Source organism: Nicotiana sylvestris, chromosome 10 (genome assembly GCF_000393655.2).
Source record: "Nicotiana sylvestris chromosome 10, ASM39365v2, whole genome shotgun sequence".
In the NCBI taxonomy this organism is placed as follows: Eukaryota; Viridiplantae; Streptophyta; class Magnoliopsida; order Solanales; family Solanaceae; genus Nicotiana; species Nicotiana sylvestris.
This window is the reverse complement of record NC_091066.1, coordinates 160,451,897-160,467,193: the sequence shown is the minus strand read 5'-3', so window position 1 is coordinate 160,467,193 and position 15,297 is coordinate 160,451,897. Positions and strand designations below refer to the sequence as shown.

General features: G+C 41.7%; 1 protein-coding gene across 1 annotated transcript; it reads left to right on the top strand.

The window, feature by feature from the left end:
- The first annotated feature begins 895 nt into the window (after positions 1–895).
- Positions 896–4,370, top strand: LOC138880188 (uncharacterized). The gene is made up of 5 exons (XM_070159863.1): positions 896–1,345; positions 1,833–1,908; positions 2,308–3,344; positions 3,642–3,771; positions 4,051–4,370. Exons 1-5 carry the CDS (start codon positions 896–898, stop codon positions 4,368–4,370), a joined length of 2,013 nt encoding a protein of 670 aa, XP_070015964.1.
- Positions 4,371–15,297: the final 10,927 nt, after the last annotated feature.

Below are 15,297 nucleotides of genomic sequence, written 5' to 3'. Positions count from 1 at the left end.
ACCTTTGTTAAACAGATAATGAATGATTTGGACCGACTTCAAAGGGATCTTGCACATAGGCCCGCGGCGAGACCGAATGATGTCCCGCCGTCACCAGGAGCATTGGTGTACTCATGATTTTCGTTTGAATCTGTATTTCCTTTTCTGTCAGAGTCTGTAAGTCATGTTGGGTTCGTATTTTCTTTCTGTTTTTGAGTTTGTATTTCTTTGGAGTATGATAGTTTATTTTCGTAGTTTGTATTTCGTTTTTGCGTCAGAGTCTGTTAATCTTTTGGAATTTGTCAGTTTTGAGTTTTCCAATGAAAGCATTTGTTTTTTTATAAAAACTGAAAATCCCAAAAAATATTTTATTTCACACCTATCTCCCAGAACTACGCTCGGTGTGATTCATGTAGGGTCATGATACGTAGGCAATCTCCATTGGATTCGACCATAAACAAATGAGAGAAAAAAAAAGAAAAAGAGGACAAACAAAAGAAAAGAAAAGAAAAAGAAAAAAATAAGAGAAAAGAAACAATAGAAAAACAAGAGGGGAATGAGAGGTTGAAAACAGAGAAAAGAAAAGGTCATAATAAAAAGAAAGTAAGAAAAGAAAGAAAGTTGCAAATGGACAAGTCGGGATGACGCAAGCAGCCGAACGAATGCATGATAGAAACGGTTAACTACTTAGGTGCATTCATTCCCTAAATGTGCGATTACCAATTTGTTAAAGCCCTAACCACTAACAAGGTTGTTGTTGATGTATTGAGTCCAGGCAGATGATTAGTTGATTGGCATTCTGGCAACTCACTCATACAATACCCGATCAAAAGACAGGCTGAATATGGCCAACCAAGAATTGGAAACAAGTATTGTTGACCCGTCAAACGAGGTGGAAGAATTGGATGTTAATACGATGAGGGAAGAGATGTATAAGTTGAAACAACAGATGGTTGAAATGTACCAAGCCTGGGCAAATGGGCATCCACCACCGGCTTATCCCGCAAACCCTGCTTATATCCCACCATTGGCTCAACCTCAGGAACATCCCACTGTGAACTCATCTCCAGCCTTTCCCCTCTACCAACAATGCCACGGCACCAGTTCTCATACATCACAAGCTTCTCCACCCAAACAAGTCACATACCCTCCTCCACCAGTCACTCATGTATTTGTGGCACCTCCACCTGCTACATTACATCGATCCTCCAGTGAACCTATGTTCCAGACCCACGACAACCAGTACTATCCCCCTGAACCTACCTTCAAAGTTCTAGAACCTTATTCATACACCCCTAATCTTGATCTCGCGGCAGAAACCGAGAAGCCGCCCAAAAACCCTGAGCAGGAGGAGATGATCAGAAAGGTCAATAGCTTAGAACAATCATTCCGAGACATGAGGGGGTTAAGGGGCCAAGTAAGTGTGGCTTATAAATATTTATGTCTGTTCCCAGACATTCAGTTACCAGCAGGGTTCAAAATGCCCAAGTTTGATCTGTACGACGGGCATGGAGACCCAGTAGCACATTTAAGGGGATTTTGTAGCAAGATGAGATGAGCAGGCGGAAGAGATGAATCGTTGATGCCTTTTTCAGGCAAAGTTTGAGTGGATCGGCATTAGAATGGTACACCAGACAGGATCACAACAGGTGGTACATATGGGACGATTTGGCCCAAGCCTTCCCCTGTCATTTTCAGTACAATCTCGAAATCATCCCAGACCGTCTGTCATTGAAAAATATCGTGAAGAAGCCCAGTGAGAGTTTCCGAGAATATGGGTTCCATTGGAGAGAGCAAGCAGTAAGGTTGACCCTCCGATGAAAGAGAGTGAGATGGTTGATTATTTCTTGCAGGCTTTGGAGCCCACTTATTTTGGTCATTTGGTGTCAGCAGTGGGCAAGTCCTTTAATGAAATTGTGAAAATGGAAGGTATGGTTGAGGAGGGACTCAAGTCCAACAAGATCATGAGTTATTCATCAATTAAAGCGACCACTCAGGCCATTCAAAACTGTACCAGTGGTGTGCTCGGGAAGAAGAAGAAAGAGGAAGTTGCCACGATCGAGTCGGCAGCTTGGGGTGGATCTAGGAACCTTCCACATTACTACAATCAACCTCTACCCTATCCCCAAACCTACCCCCACACTCCATATAACCCACCACAACACTATTACCCACCGCCAGATCCCCATTTTTCTTTCCATCATGCACAAACCTACACCCAACCTCCCACTCACGCCTAATTGTGTGCGCCAACCCCCCAAAATCCATACCAAGCTCCACAAAATAACTATCCACCCCCAAAAGCCTATAGAAACCCTCATAAAGCAGGTTTTCGACCCAATCAAGCTTTTAAGAATGAGAGGTTGCAGAAGCAGAAAACTTTCACTCCATTGGGAAAATCCTATACTAGTTTATTCTACAGGCTGAGACAGTTGGGTATGTTGAATCCGATCGAGGCCAAATTGCTGAATCCCCTTCCCAGAAATCTTGATCGCTCATTGAGTTGTGAGTATTGTTCGGGGGCCCCGGGCCATGATACAGAAAAGTTTTGGAAATTGAAAACGGTTGTGCAAGAACTTATTGATACTCATCGGACCAAGGTTCAGGCCCCAGAAGCACCAAATATCAACCAGAATCCGTTGGCAATTCACCATGAGACCCATATGATTGAGTTGATACACAAGGAAGGGGAGCCTAAAAAACCCTCGCAGACGGTGATGATGATCTGTTCCAGTGAAACCAGTCCCAAGGAAAAGATAATCAGTGGGAAATTAGCGGTCCAGTCGAAAGGGGTAGACAATAAGCCAGCTGTGATAGCTGAGAAAGAGTCGTCAAGCACTATTGTAGTAAAACCAGAGAAAGCTAAAGTGGTGGTACCAGGGGTTGCAAGTAAACCTGTTGTGGTCGTAAAGGGTGCTCGCACAGAGCCTGTTATTATAAAACCAGTAACTCATCTTCCAGGGATCAACAACAAGGCGGTCCCGTGGAACTATGAACGAGTGACAGTAACTTACCAGGGGAAAGAGGTTAGAGAAGAAGTGTGTGAAACCCATGGTTTGACTCGATCGGGGAGATGCTTTGCCCCCGAAGAGTTGAGGAAAGATAAGACTTCAAAGGATAGTCCAGTGTTGGTGAAGAAAGCTGTGTCCGAGGAAGAAGCAGAGGAATTTTTGAAAAAGATGAAAGTGCAAGACTATTCCATTGTGGAACGGTTGAGGAAAACACCGACTCAGATTTCATTATTGTCATTGTTGATCCATTCCGATGAGCACCATTGGGCTTTGATAAAGATCTTTAATGAGGCCCACGTTCCTAATGAAATCTCAGTAAACCACTTGGAAAAGATAGCTAACAAGATATTTGAGGTAAATAGAGTCACTTTTTCTGATGATGAGTTGCCCGTAGAGGGTACCGAGCACAATAGAGCCCTCTATGTGACAGTGAAATGCGAAGATTCCATGGTTACTCGGGTACTGGTTGATAATGGGTCTAGTGCAAACATTTGTCCTCTCTCCACTCTGAACAAGTTGAAAGTGGATGATGAAAGAATTCACAAGAATAGTATCTGCGTTCGGGGATTCGACGGTGGAGGGAAAGATTCAGTCGGGAACATAGTGCTTGAGCTCACCATAGGGGCAGTTGAATTTATTATGGAATTCCAGGTGCTCGATGTGGCTGTTTCTTATAACATGTTGTTGGGACGACCTTGGATTCATGCTGTCAAGGTAGTCCCGTCTACTCTGAATCAAGTTGTCAAGTTTGAGTGGGATCGACAGGAAATTATTGTACATGGTGAAGATAATTTGTGTGTGCCCAATGATGCCATTGTTCCGCTCATAGAGGTTGAAGACGACAAGGGGCCGTGGGTTTATCAAGTTTTCAACACGGTATCGGTAGAGAAAGTTCCATAAGGAAAGTGCGTTCCAACTCCAAAGATGGCTGCGACATCAGTCATGGTAGCCGTTGAAATGATAAAAAATGGTTTTGTACCGGGCAAGGGTTTGGGTGCATCTCTTCAAGGTATTGTGCAGCCGGTTTCTCTTCCAAGGAATCTGTATACTTTTGGTCTAGGGTTTAAGCCCACAGTTGCAGATGTGAGACAAGCCCGCAAAATGAAGAAGAAGGCACGGGCCTTGCCAAAGCCAATCCCGCATCTGTCCCGATCATTCGTCAGGCCAAGTATCAAAAAGCAGTTGTTGTCAAAAGTTCTTGGGTCATTGATTGGTGCTGATGGAGACTTGGATAAGGGACTCGCAAGGTTGTTTGCCGAGGTTAATATGGTTGAGCCTGGGGAAGGTTTGAGCAAGGCAAATGTGCAATTCATGGGACCACGTGCAAAAGTCAACAACTGGAAAGCTACTCCTCTTCCTATCCGGAGGGAGTCTTTGTAGTGGGTTTTGATTTTCTTTTAGTTGTATAGATTATTCCAGGGTCTGTAATTCAGATATTATGTTCCGTCCAATTGGATGTGTTAAGACTCTCTTATCTTTAAATTCAATGAAATGCAATTGTCACTTTTTCTTCATTCCTTCTAATTTTATTTTTGTTTTCTTCTTTTGGACAGTTCTTTTTATGCTGATATCAATGACATGACATGCATGAGGAATCTTTGGCCCAGTTTTAAAAGCCAATCTAACTCTAAAATAATAATACAAGAAATCGAGTGTGATGACGAGTTGGAATTTGATGATGATGAGGCCTATGAAGAAATTAGTAAAGAGATAAGTTATTTTGAGGAAAAACCCAAACCTAATTTGAACGATAAAGAAGCAGTTAATCTAGGGGACCAAGATAATGTCCGCGAAACTAAAATAAGTGTCCATTTGGAACCTCAACTCAGGGAGGAGAAAATTAAGGCACTGTTCAAATAGATATTTTTGCATGGTCCTATGACGACATGCCGGGTCTAAGCACTGATTTAGTGGTTCACAAATTTCCCACCGACCCGACATTCTCTCTTGTCAAATAGAAGCTGAGAAAGTTCAAAACATATATGAGTGTAAAGATCAAAGAAGAGGTTACCAAGCAATTCGATGCAAAAGTTATTCGGGTCACCCGGTATCCCACCTGGTTAGCCAATGTTGTGCCTGTGCCGAAGAAGGATGGCAAGACTAGGGTGTGTGTTGACTATCGGTATCTCAACAAGGCAAGCCCAAAAGACAATTTCCCATTGCCGAACATCCATATCTTGATTGATAATTGTGCCAAGCATGAGATTGGTTCTTTTGTGGATTGTTATGTGGGTTATCATCAGATTTTAATGGACGAAGAAGATGCAGAAAAGATAGCATTCATCACTCTGTGGGGAACGTACTGCTATCGGGTCATGCCATTTGGTTTGAAGAATGCTGGGGCAACCTACATGAGGGCGATGACAACAATATTCCATGATATGATACTGTAACGACCCGAACTGTCGTTTCTTGTATTTTCGTCCCGTATTCCCCGTTAAATGCTTATTAATATTTCAATATGTGTACTTGGTAAATTTGAGTCAATTCGGATCAAGTTTGGTATGAAATGGGACAATTAGTCTCTTTAAGGAAGAATTAGTTTGGAAAAGTCAACCAGACGTTGACTTGTGAGTTAGAGGGCTCGGAATTGAATTCCGATGATTCGGTTAGTTTCGGGGGATGATTTAAGGCCTAGGAGCGCAATCAGAATTAATTTTGGAGGTCCGGTGAAGAAATTAGCTCATTTTGGCGAAGTTAGTATTTTGGCGATTTCCGGTTGATAGGTGAAATTTTGATCCGACGGTCGGAATGGAATTCCGAGAATTTCTGTAGCTTCGTTATGTCATTTTGGACTTGTGTGCAAAATTTGAAGTCAATCGGACGTGATTTGATAGGTTTCGGCATCGGAAATAGAAGTTGGAAATTCTAAAGTTCATAAAACTTGGATTGGAGGTTGATTCATGATTTTAGCATTGTTTGATGTGATTTGAGGCCTCGAGCAAGTCCGTAATGTATTTTGGGACTGGTTGGTATTATTGGTCGGGGTCCCGGGGGCCTCGGGTGTGTTTCGGATGCCCAACGGGTCATTTTTGGATGATTTTTGCCGTTTTGAGCATAAATGTAATGATCTAAAGGTTCATTTTTAGTTCTAGAGATCCAAATTTGATTTCGAGATTTCCAGAATTTAAATCATGAATTATAGGACTGATCAGGAAATTTTGGTTTAATTTCATCAAGTCGCGATTGGATTTTTGACGTGAAATGTGAGTTAATTGTTTAACGAGCGAAATGGGTATTGAGATGGGAAAACGAGCTCTGAATTGAGTTTTGATTGAAGTTTTGTGTTCGTATTATTATTTGTGACTCATAGGAACAAGAATCGTCTAATTCCGAGTTCGTATGATGGAGTTAGAGCCATTTTAGTGAAAAATGACTGTGCTGCAAATTTCTTAAAAGCTGCTGTATTTTCTCATCAGCGAACAGTACCCGCGCGTGAATAGTAACCGCGCGGGTGAACAGTGAACAGTGACCTCACACGCATGAACAGTGCCCCTGCGTGAGCAGTACCGAAAATTTCTGGACAGATTTAATGTCCAGCAGTCCGAGTTTGGTCATTGTTTTTGATTCCAAGCTCGAATTTTGGGCGATTTTTAGCAAGAAATCTTGGAAAATCTTGAGGTAAGTCACTTGTGATTATTTCTACTCCATAATATTGAATTATCATTGGATAATCCGACTAGATTACATGTTTTTGAGGAGTAAATTGAAGATTTAGGCCTAGGGATTTGAAAATAAGATTTGAAGATTTGAGGGGCCATTTGAACTCCGATTTTGGTAAATTTTATATGTACGGACTCGTGGCGAGACGAGGAATCCGGTTATGTGACTTTCGTAATTTTTCGAGAAGTGTGCCCGGAGTTCGGGTTGTGCGAATTTCATGAATTTCGATATTTTTCGAGTCTTTTCGATTGGGTTATATTCCCTTAGCCTATTGTAATGTATTCATTGTGGTTTTGACCAGATTCGACGCGCGAAGAGGTAAATTCGAGAGGCAAGGGCATAGCGGAGTAGATGTTGGACCGTCTTGAGGTGAGTAATGATTTTAAATGATGCACTGAGGGTTTGAAACCCCGGATTGCACAACATACTGCTATGTTGAGATGAGACACACATTGTATGACAAGCGTGGGGTCATTTACTATTGGGGATTATGACTTGGTCCATCCCAATTGATAGTTTTACCGCGTAATTGATAAATATTTATTGTTTTTCACTATGATTAGGCTTATTGCTATATTTGGGCTTCGTGCCAATTATCTAAAATCTTTTGTGAATTTACATCACTATTTTCCTCACGAATTGAAATATTATTTGAACTCAGTCCAATTGAATTATATTATTTTGTGAACTCAGCTACATTTATACTCAACTCGAGATTTAATGATATTTATAATGCTGTTGAGCTGAGCACTATTGTTTTACTGATGCCCAAGAGGCTTATGATTATTTTCTGGACTGATTGAGGCCGAGGGCCATACGTGAGGATATGTTGAGTGATGTGAGGAGGCTTTCAGGCCTCGAGTGTTATATGAGGAGGCTTTCAGGCCTCGTGTGTGATGTGTGAAGGCTTTCAGGCCTATTGATATTGCGCTTGGGCTGTAGGAGCCCCTCCGGAGTCTGTACACACCCCCAGTGAGCGCAGGGTACCCAGGTGAGTTGGGAGTGGGCCCGAGAGGCCGTTGCTTGTGTGTGGTGAGTTGGGAGTGAGCCCGAGGGGCTGATGTTGTGTGCTGGTGAGTTGGGAGTGAGCCCGAGGGGCTGATACTATACTGAGATTTACATATTGAGCCCGAGGGGCAAGCTTTTGATTTATCCTTACTGTGGAAATTATTTGTCTTTACTGTTTTAAAAGAAGAATTATCTGATACTCACTATTTTACTGTATAACTGATTTTACTGCTTGGGATAGCGCTATATTGTGCCGTTATGAGATTTCATGTTTTCAGTCGTTATTTATTTTTATTACTCACTGGGTCGGAGTACTCACATTACTCCCTGCACCATGTGTGCAGATACAGGCAGAGCTGAGTTCGCTCCTGAGCGCTGATTCTTTCCAGACCAGGCGGTGACTAGGAGTAACGAGGTAGCTGTTGACGTCCGCATCCCCGTTTTCTCCCTTATCTTTGTTATTTATGATAATTCTAGACTTTGTAAAATATTAGTAAACTCTGTAGTAGATCATGACTTGTGACACCCCGATTTCGGGCTGAGTTGGGAGGGTTTTCCTTGTTCTATCACGTTTATTTCGCATTTAAGATTATATTGCCCATGATTTAGATTTATTCCTGCTAAGTAATTATAAAAAGATGTACTATTTTGTTGATTGGCTGGCCTTGTCCTCACGAGAGGCTTCATCACGACCGGGTTGGGATTTTGGGTCGTGACAGATACACCGAGAAATCGAGGTGTACGTGGATGATGTGATCGTGAAGTCTAAAAAGCAATCTGACCATGTCAGGGATCTGAGAAAGTTCTTCCAAAGGCTTCGTAGGTATAATCTCAAGCTTAACCCTGCAAAATGCGCGTTCGGGGTGCCGTTTGGAAAGTTGTTGGGGTTCGTAGTCAGCCGCCGGGGTATTGAGCTGGATCCATCGAAAGTCAAGGCCATCCAGGAATTGCCACCTCCGAGGAATAAGACTGAGGTGATGAGTTTGTTGGGGAGATTGAATTATATCAGCAGGTTCATCGCTTAGCTCACGACAACTTGTGAGCCTATCTTCAGGCTGTTAAAGAAAGACATTGCGGTCAAGTGGACAAATGAATGTGAGGAGGCATTTGATAAGATAAAGGGGTATTTGTCAAATCCACCTGTGTTGGTCCCGCCAGAACTAGGGCGACCTTTGATTCTATATTTAACGGTATTGGACAATTCATTCGGCTGTGTATTGGGTCAACATGATATCAATGGCAGGAAGGAGCAGGCCATCTATTACCTCAACAAGAAGTTCATGCCCCACGAGGTTAAGTATACTCATCTTGAAAGGACATGTTGCGCCCTAACTTGGGTGGCACAGAAACTGAAACACTATTTGTCATCTTATACTACTTACCTCATATCTTGCTCTGATCCATTGAAGTATATCTTTCAGAAGCCTATGCCCATAAGGAGGCTTGCAAAGTGGCAGATCCTACTCACAGAGTTTGACATTGTCTACGTGACTCGGACTACAATGAAACCACAGGCCTTGGAGGACCACCTAGACGAGAATTCGGTTGATGACGATTATGAACCTTTGAAAACTTATTTGCCTGATGAAGAGGTAATGCACATTGATAAGTTGGAGCAAGTTGAGAAGCCGTGATGGAAGCTTTTCTTTGATAGGGCTGCAAACATGAAGGGCGTGGGGATAGGAGCGGTACTTATTTCTGAAATAGGGTAACACTACCCTGTTACGGCTCAACTTCGTTTTTACTGTACCAACAACATGGCTGAGTACGAGGCGTGCATTCTGGGTTTAAGGTTAGTTGTGGATATGGGTGTCTAGAAAGTCTTGGTCTTAGGCGACTCGAACCTCCTGGTGCACCAAATTCAAGGAGAATGGAAAACACGGGTTTTGAAACTCATACCGTATAGACAATGTTTGCATGACCTTTGCCAACGGTTTTAGTCAATAGAATTCTAGCATATCCCGAGGATCCATAATGAAGTTGCAGACACTTTGGCTACTTTGGCGTCAATGTTGCATCATCCAGATAAGGTTCATGTGGACCCTCTGCAGATTCAGGTCCGTGACAAGCATGCTTACTGTAATATGATAGAAGAAGAACTTGATGGGGAGCCATGGTTCCATGATATCAAAGAATACATCAGGATGGGAGTATATCCGTTGCAGGCCACAGGTGATCAGAAAAGAATGATCCGACGATTGGCCAGTGGATTTTTCTTCAGTGGAGGGGTGTTGTATAAAAGAACTCCAGATCTGGGATTGCTAAGATGTATACATGCAAGACAGGCCACAACTATCATGGCCGAGGTACATTCCGGAGTTTATGGACCGCATATGAGTGGGTACGTTCTGGCAAAGAAGATTCTCCGAGCAGGTTATTACTGGCTCACTATGGAACGGGATAGCATCATTTTTGTGCGTAAATGTCAGCAGTGTCAAGTGCATGGAGATTTGATTCATTCTCCACCATCTGAATTACATACAATGTCTGCACCATGGCCTTTTGTTGCTTGGGGCATGGATGTCATTGGGCCAATCGAGCCAGCAGCATCTAATGGACACAGGTTTATTCTGGTAGCGATTGATTATTTCACCAAGTGGGTTGAAGCAAAAACTTTCAAATCTGTGACCAAGAAAGCGGTGGTCAATTTTGTGTATTCAAACATCATCTGTTGGTTTGGGATTCCGAAGGTAATCATCATAGACAATGGCGCTAATCTCAATAGTCATTTGATGACGGAGACATGTCAACAGTTTAAGATCATACATCGCAATTTCACGCCGTATCTCCCTAAGGCGAATGGAGCAGTCGAGGAAGCCAAAAAGAATATAAAGAAGATACTTCGAAAAATGGTGGAAGGTTCTAGACAGTGGCATGAAAAGCTACCGTTTGCATTGTTGGGTTATCATACTACTGTTCGTACTTCAGTGGGAGCCACTCCTTATTTGTTGGTGTATGGCATGGAGACAGTAATACCCGTGGAAATTGAGATCTCATCCCTTCGAATTGTCGCTGAGGCAGAGATTGATGAAGTTGAGTGGGTCAAAACCCGCTTGGAACAATTGAGTCTGATTGATGAAAAGAGATTGGCAGTAGTGTGTCACGACCAGTTGTACCAACAGAGAATGGCGAGAGCGTATAACAAGAAGGTATGTGCATGAAAGTTTGGGGTGGGTCAATTAGTGTTGAGACGTATTTTGCCTCACCGGGCTGAAGCAAAAGGAAAGTTCGCCCCAAACTGGCAGGGGGCCATTTGGTGTATCCAGAGTATTGTCCAATGGCACATTGTATTTGACAGATGTAGAAGGCAAATGTGTAGAAATATCTATTAATTCTGATGCAGTCAAGAGATATTATGTATGATTTCTTTCTTTGATTGTGCTTATTTTTATTTGGCATATTTTGAGGATTGAAATGAGGAAGGCGTTTTATTCTTCTATCTAAACACTTTATCCCTTGTCACCCCTTTTGAGCCTTACTTATTTTCTTTCATACCCCTCTTTCAGGATCAACGACATGATGCAAAAACGCAAGTGCGGAGGATAAGTAAGGGAAAAGAAAAGGAAGAATGAATAAGAAAGGAAAATGAGAAGGAAAAAGAAAAGAGAAAAGCAAAGAAAAAAGGAGAGAAAAGAAAAGGAAAAGAAGAAAAGAAGAACAACAGAAGAAAAAGAGAGAAAGAAAAGAAAGAGAGGAAAGAAAATCACAACAACAAAGTAATTTCTATGACATGAACTATGTTCGACCTGATTCCTTTTAAGGATACGTAGGCAGCCTTACGGTTCGGTCTCACCAAAATAAAAATCCAAAAGTCCCAAAGTAAGAAACTGGGGCAGAAGTTGTGGTTGTTGCAAGAAGTTTGATTCCGAAAGTTGTAATTTTGAACCTATTTTTATTGTCTTGAGCCTTTTATACCCTTTTTTTCTAACCTTGTCTAAAAGCCCACAAAACGGTCCAAAGAAAGACCTTCTGATCAGTCTTTGAGAAATGCCAAGTCAAGCAGGTAAAAGTAATTCATGTCAAGGGCAACACTCTGGTTCAAGCAAGGAGAGAAATTAAAATGAGAGAGTCTTATTGGTGAAAACCCTCACGGGCACCATAAGACGATGGGAGTTGAGAGAAATTAAAATGAGCGAGTCTTATTGGTGAAAACCCTCACGGGCACTGTAAGGCGATGGGAGTTGAGAGAAATTAAAATGAGAGAGTCTTATTGGTGAAAACCCTCACGAGCACCGTAAGGCGAAAGTGAGTTGAGAGATGAACGAATGAAAGAGGTATGCTGGTGAAAATCTTTCCAGTCGCCGCAGGATGAACAAGGTCAAGGTTTGGGTAAAGTAATCAGGTCACGGAAATTCTAAGGCAACGCAGTACGGCAACTGAAAATTGATTGGTTGGATAAATTGGGCCGATTAATATGAAATGCATGTCATGACCATTGGTACCAGCTGTTCCGATCAGATAAGTTTCTTTTCTTTTCTTTTCAGCAGTCATCCGATTTTGGATTATTCCTATCCTTAACTCGTAAAATCATTACATTTCATTTCTTTTTAGGGTTTTATCTGTCTAAGATGTTCAATGTTAGTTCTGTGCAAAGCAAGCGGGAAGGGATTTCAAAGCTCACTACCAGCTTCCGAAAATGGTAAAGCACAATGTGGTCAGAACATGTCAGCAACAACCTGATGTAAAGTGGAGTATGGGAAATCACCAGAAGTGTCATCGGTGAGATGATTGGGAAATGTCGTGGGAAGTGCAAAGTTTCAGATAAAAGGTTCAGAGGTGTGAAACAACAACATTGGTACTGAACACTCGGTTTGTCAGAGTCAGGGGTTTGAAAGTCAAGAAGAAAGGCAAGCGATTCGGGGCCAGTTCGGGGAAGCTGGTCAAAATAAAGCAATACAGTGGAAGGATTTTCATCAAGAATGCCATCAACTAAACACCATTTTAAACTGACGAAATTTTCTTTGATTGAAACATGGGCAGAAAAGTCGGTTGTTCTGGAGAGACCCTCCAAGAGGGAAAAACAAGCAGTAATCAGGTTTTACAGCAAAGTGTGGGTTGATTAAATACAAAATAATCATGAATAGCATAGGGGAATGTAAGTTGGTTGCAAAGTTTGCATGTTTAGGATAAAGTTCAAGTAGAAGTTGTCAGGACCTTCCTGGATAATAGGATGTAGTTCAAAAACCCTTGTAGATAACATGATATAGCGAGAGTAATACCTTAGGCTTGTAATTGTTAGGAGTTGTCAGGACCTTCCTGGATAATAGGATGTAGTTTAAAAACCCTTGTAAATGGTATAATGTAGTGGGAGTAATGCCTTTAGAAAATATAAATTAGGTTCATAATTGTTAGGAATTGTCAGGACCTCCCTAGGTAATAGGACTTAGTTTTCAAATTCTTCGTAATAGTTGGTATATGATTCAGTAACACTCACCCATGGGCCCAGTTACCAAACTGGGGCAGAAAATTTTCTTTGTTTTTGTATATTTTGTTGAAGTCAGGAGCCCACCCGGAGAGCAGGGAATACATTCAATCGCAGCAGTCAGGAGCCCACCCAGAGAACAAGGGAGTACAATTTAAAGTTTTAGCTTTAAAAATTCTTTGTTTTGTCTATTTTGTGAAGTCAGGAGCCCGCTTGGATAGCAGGGAATACATTTCAAGTTCATAAGTCAGGAGCCCGCCTGGAGAACATGGGAATACATTCAATCGCAACAGTCAGGAGCCCGCCTGGAGAGCAAGGGAGTACAATTTAAAGTTTTAGCTTTCAAAATTCTTTGTTTTGTCTATTTTGTGAAGTCAAGAGCCCGCCTGGATAGCAAGGAATACATTTCAAGTTCAGAAGTCAGGAGCCCGCCTGGAGAGCATGGGAATACATTCAATCGCAGCAGTCATGAGCCCGCCTGGAGAACAAGGGAGTACAATTTAAAGTTTTAGCCTTCAAAATTCTTTGTTTTGTCTATTTTTGGAAGTCAGGAGCCCGCTTGGAGAATAGAGAAAGTTTTCTTTATTTTGTCTATTTTTGTGAAGTCAGGAGTCCGCCTGGAGAATAGGAGAATTCATTTCGAGCATTGAAGTCGGGAGCCCATCCGTACAACAAGGGAATACTTTCAAGTCCAAGTCCAGAAGTCGGGAGCCCACCCGTACAACAAGGGAATACATTCAAGTTCAGCAATTTGAAGAAAGGAACAACACCTCAGTTTGTAGTTTACAGTGGCAACAAGGGATTTTTCCAAGAGAACACAAGACAACAAGGCAACAAGGAAGTACAAAAACAAATTTGAAGAATTTAGATAGGATTTTGTAATTCATAGGTCATCACTTAGTTTAGCTTCTTTTATTTTTTACATGGTGTAATAAGGAAGGTCAGCGAGCAGTAGCAGCAACAATCGCAGTGAAATCACAGCTCCTGGTAGTCCCAGCTACCAGACACTATCGAACTACACTGACCTGATTCCTGTTTAGCCCAGGATATGTAGGCAACCTCTGAAGCAGGGTGCAGTCAACTTTTTCAAAAAATGCTTCACACAGAATCTTCAAACAGGGCAAAAATCGCTCGTATTTGCTCACTTATCATAGCCCGAAAACTTTTCATGTTTCCGAGCAAAGAGGGGCAGCTGTGAGCACGTGATTTTTGCCCTATATATGAATTATTCCCAAAATTCAAACAAAATGATTTCTTTCATTATTTTACACTTTTGTGAATGTTGTGTTATTTTCTTTTAATTGTTTGCATTTTTATTTGTGTATTTTAATTCACATGAAAAATATTAAGAAAAATACGCACAGCATTTGCATTTAGGATCTAATTTCATATTTTAGGATTATTTAGTGATTAAGTTTTTTTTAGAGCAAAATATGAAGAGAATAACAAAACAGCCCACTTTTGCATTTTTATGGCTAAATGTTGAATTTGTTGCGAAATAGATTCTTTTAATTAGCTTAATTTTGGAAATATATTAAGACTTTATTTTAATTTTTGCATTTTTATAAAACCAGAGGAAAAAGTATAAAAAAAAATACAAAATGAAATATAAAAAAAAAATAAAGGAGATAAAAGAAAAACAATTTAAAAAAGAGTAGAAGAAGCTATCCAGAATTGGGCCAAAGTGTCTCAGCCCAAACCTAACCCCCCCTAGTCCGGCCTGAAAATGTCCACCCGGTCCGCCTCAGTAGGACACCAAACAACGTCATTTCCTGTAAGTAATCGTGGACCTTGATTGTTGATTGAACAGACATGAGGATCCTAGGTTTGCTAATATAAAAATGTCTCAAAGACCCCAAGACCCCCCACCCCCGCAGCTTAGTCTCCAAGCACCCCAAGACCAAACCTGTAACGCCGCCGCCGGAAGTCGTCCACGGCGACGGCCCATCTCCGATTGACCCCAAAATCACACCCTGAACCCCTCTTCCCTTCCTCTGTCCAAATCTACCATTAATTTCCTTCAAAACCCACCCCAAGCCTTCGAATCTTAGATCAAAGAAATTCCGTCCATGACGCCACCAGTCCCAAACTCCACCAAATTTACACCCTAGAACCGCCTTAATCTCCTCTACCCAACCCCCTTAACCCCGTCCCTCGAATCCCGCCGGAACTGTTCGAATATCGGTTTAAGTTTTTTTTGGCCAAAACCCTAGT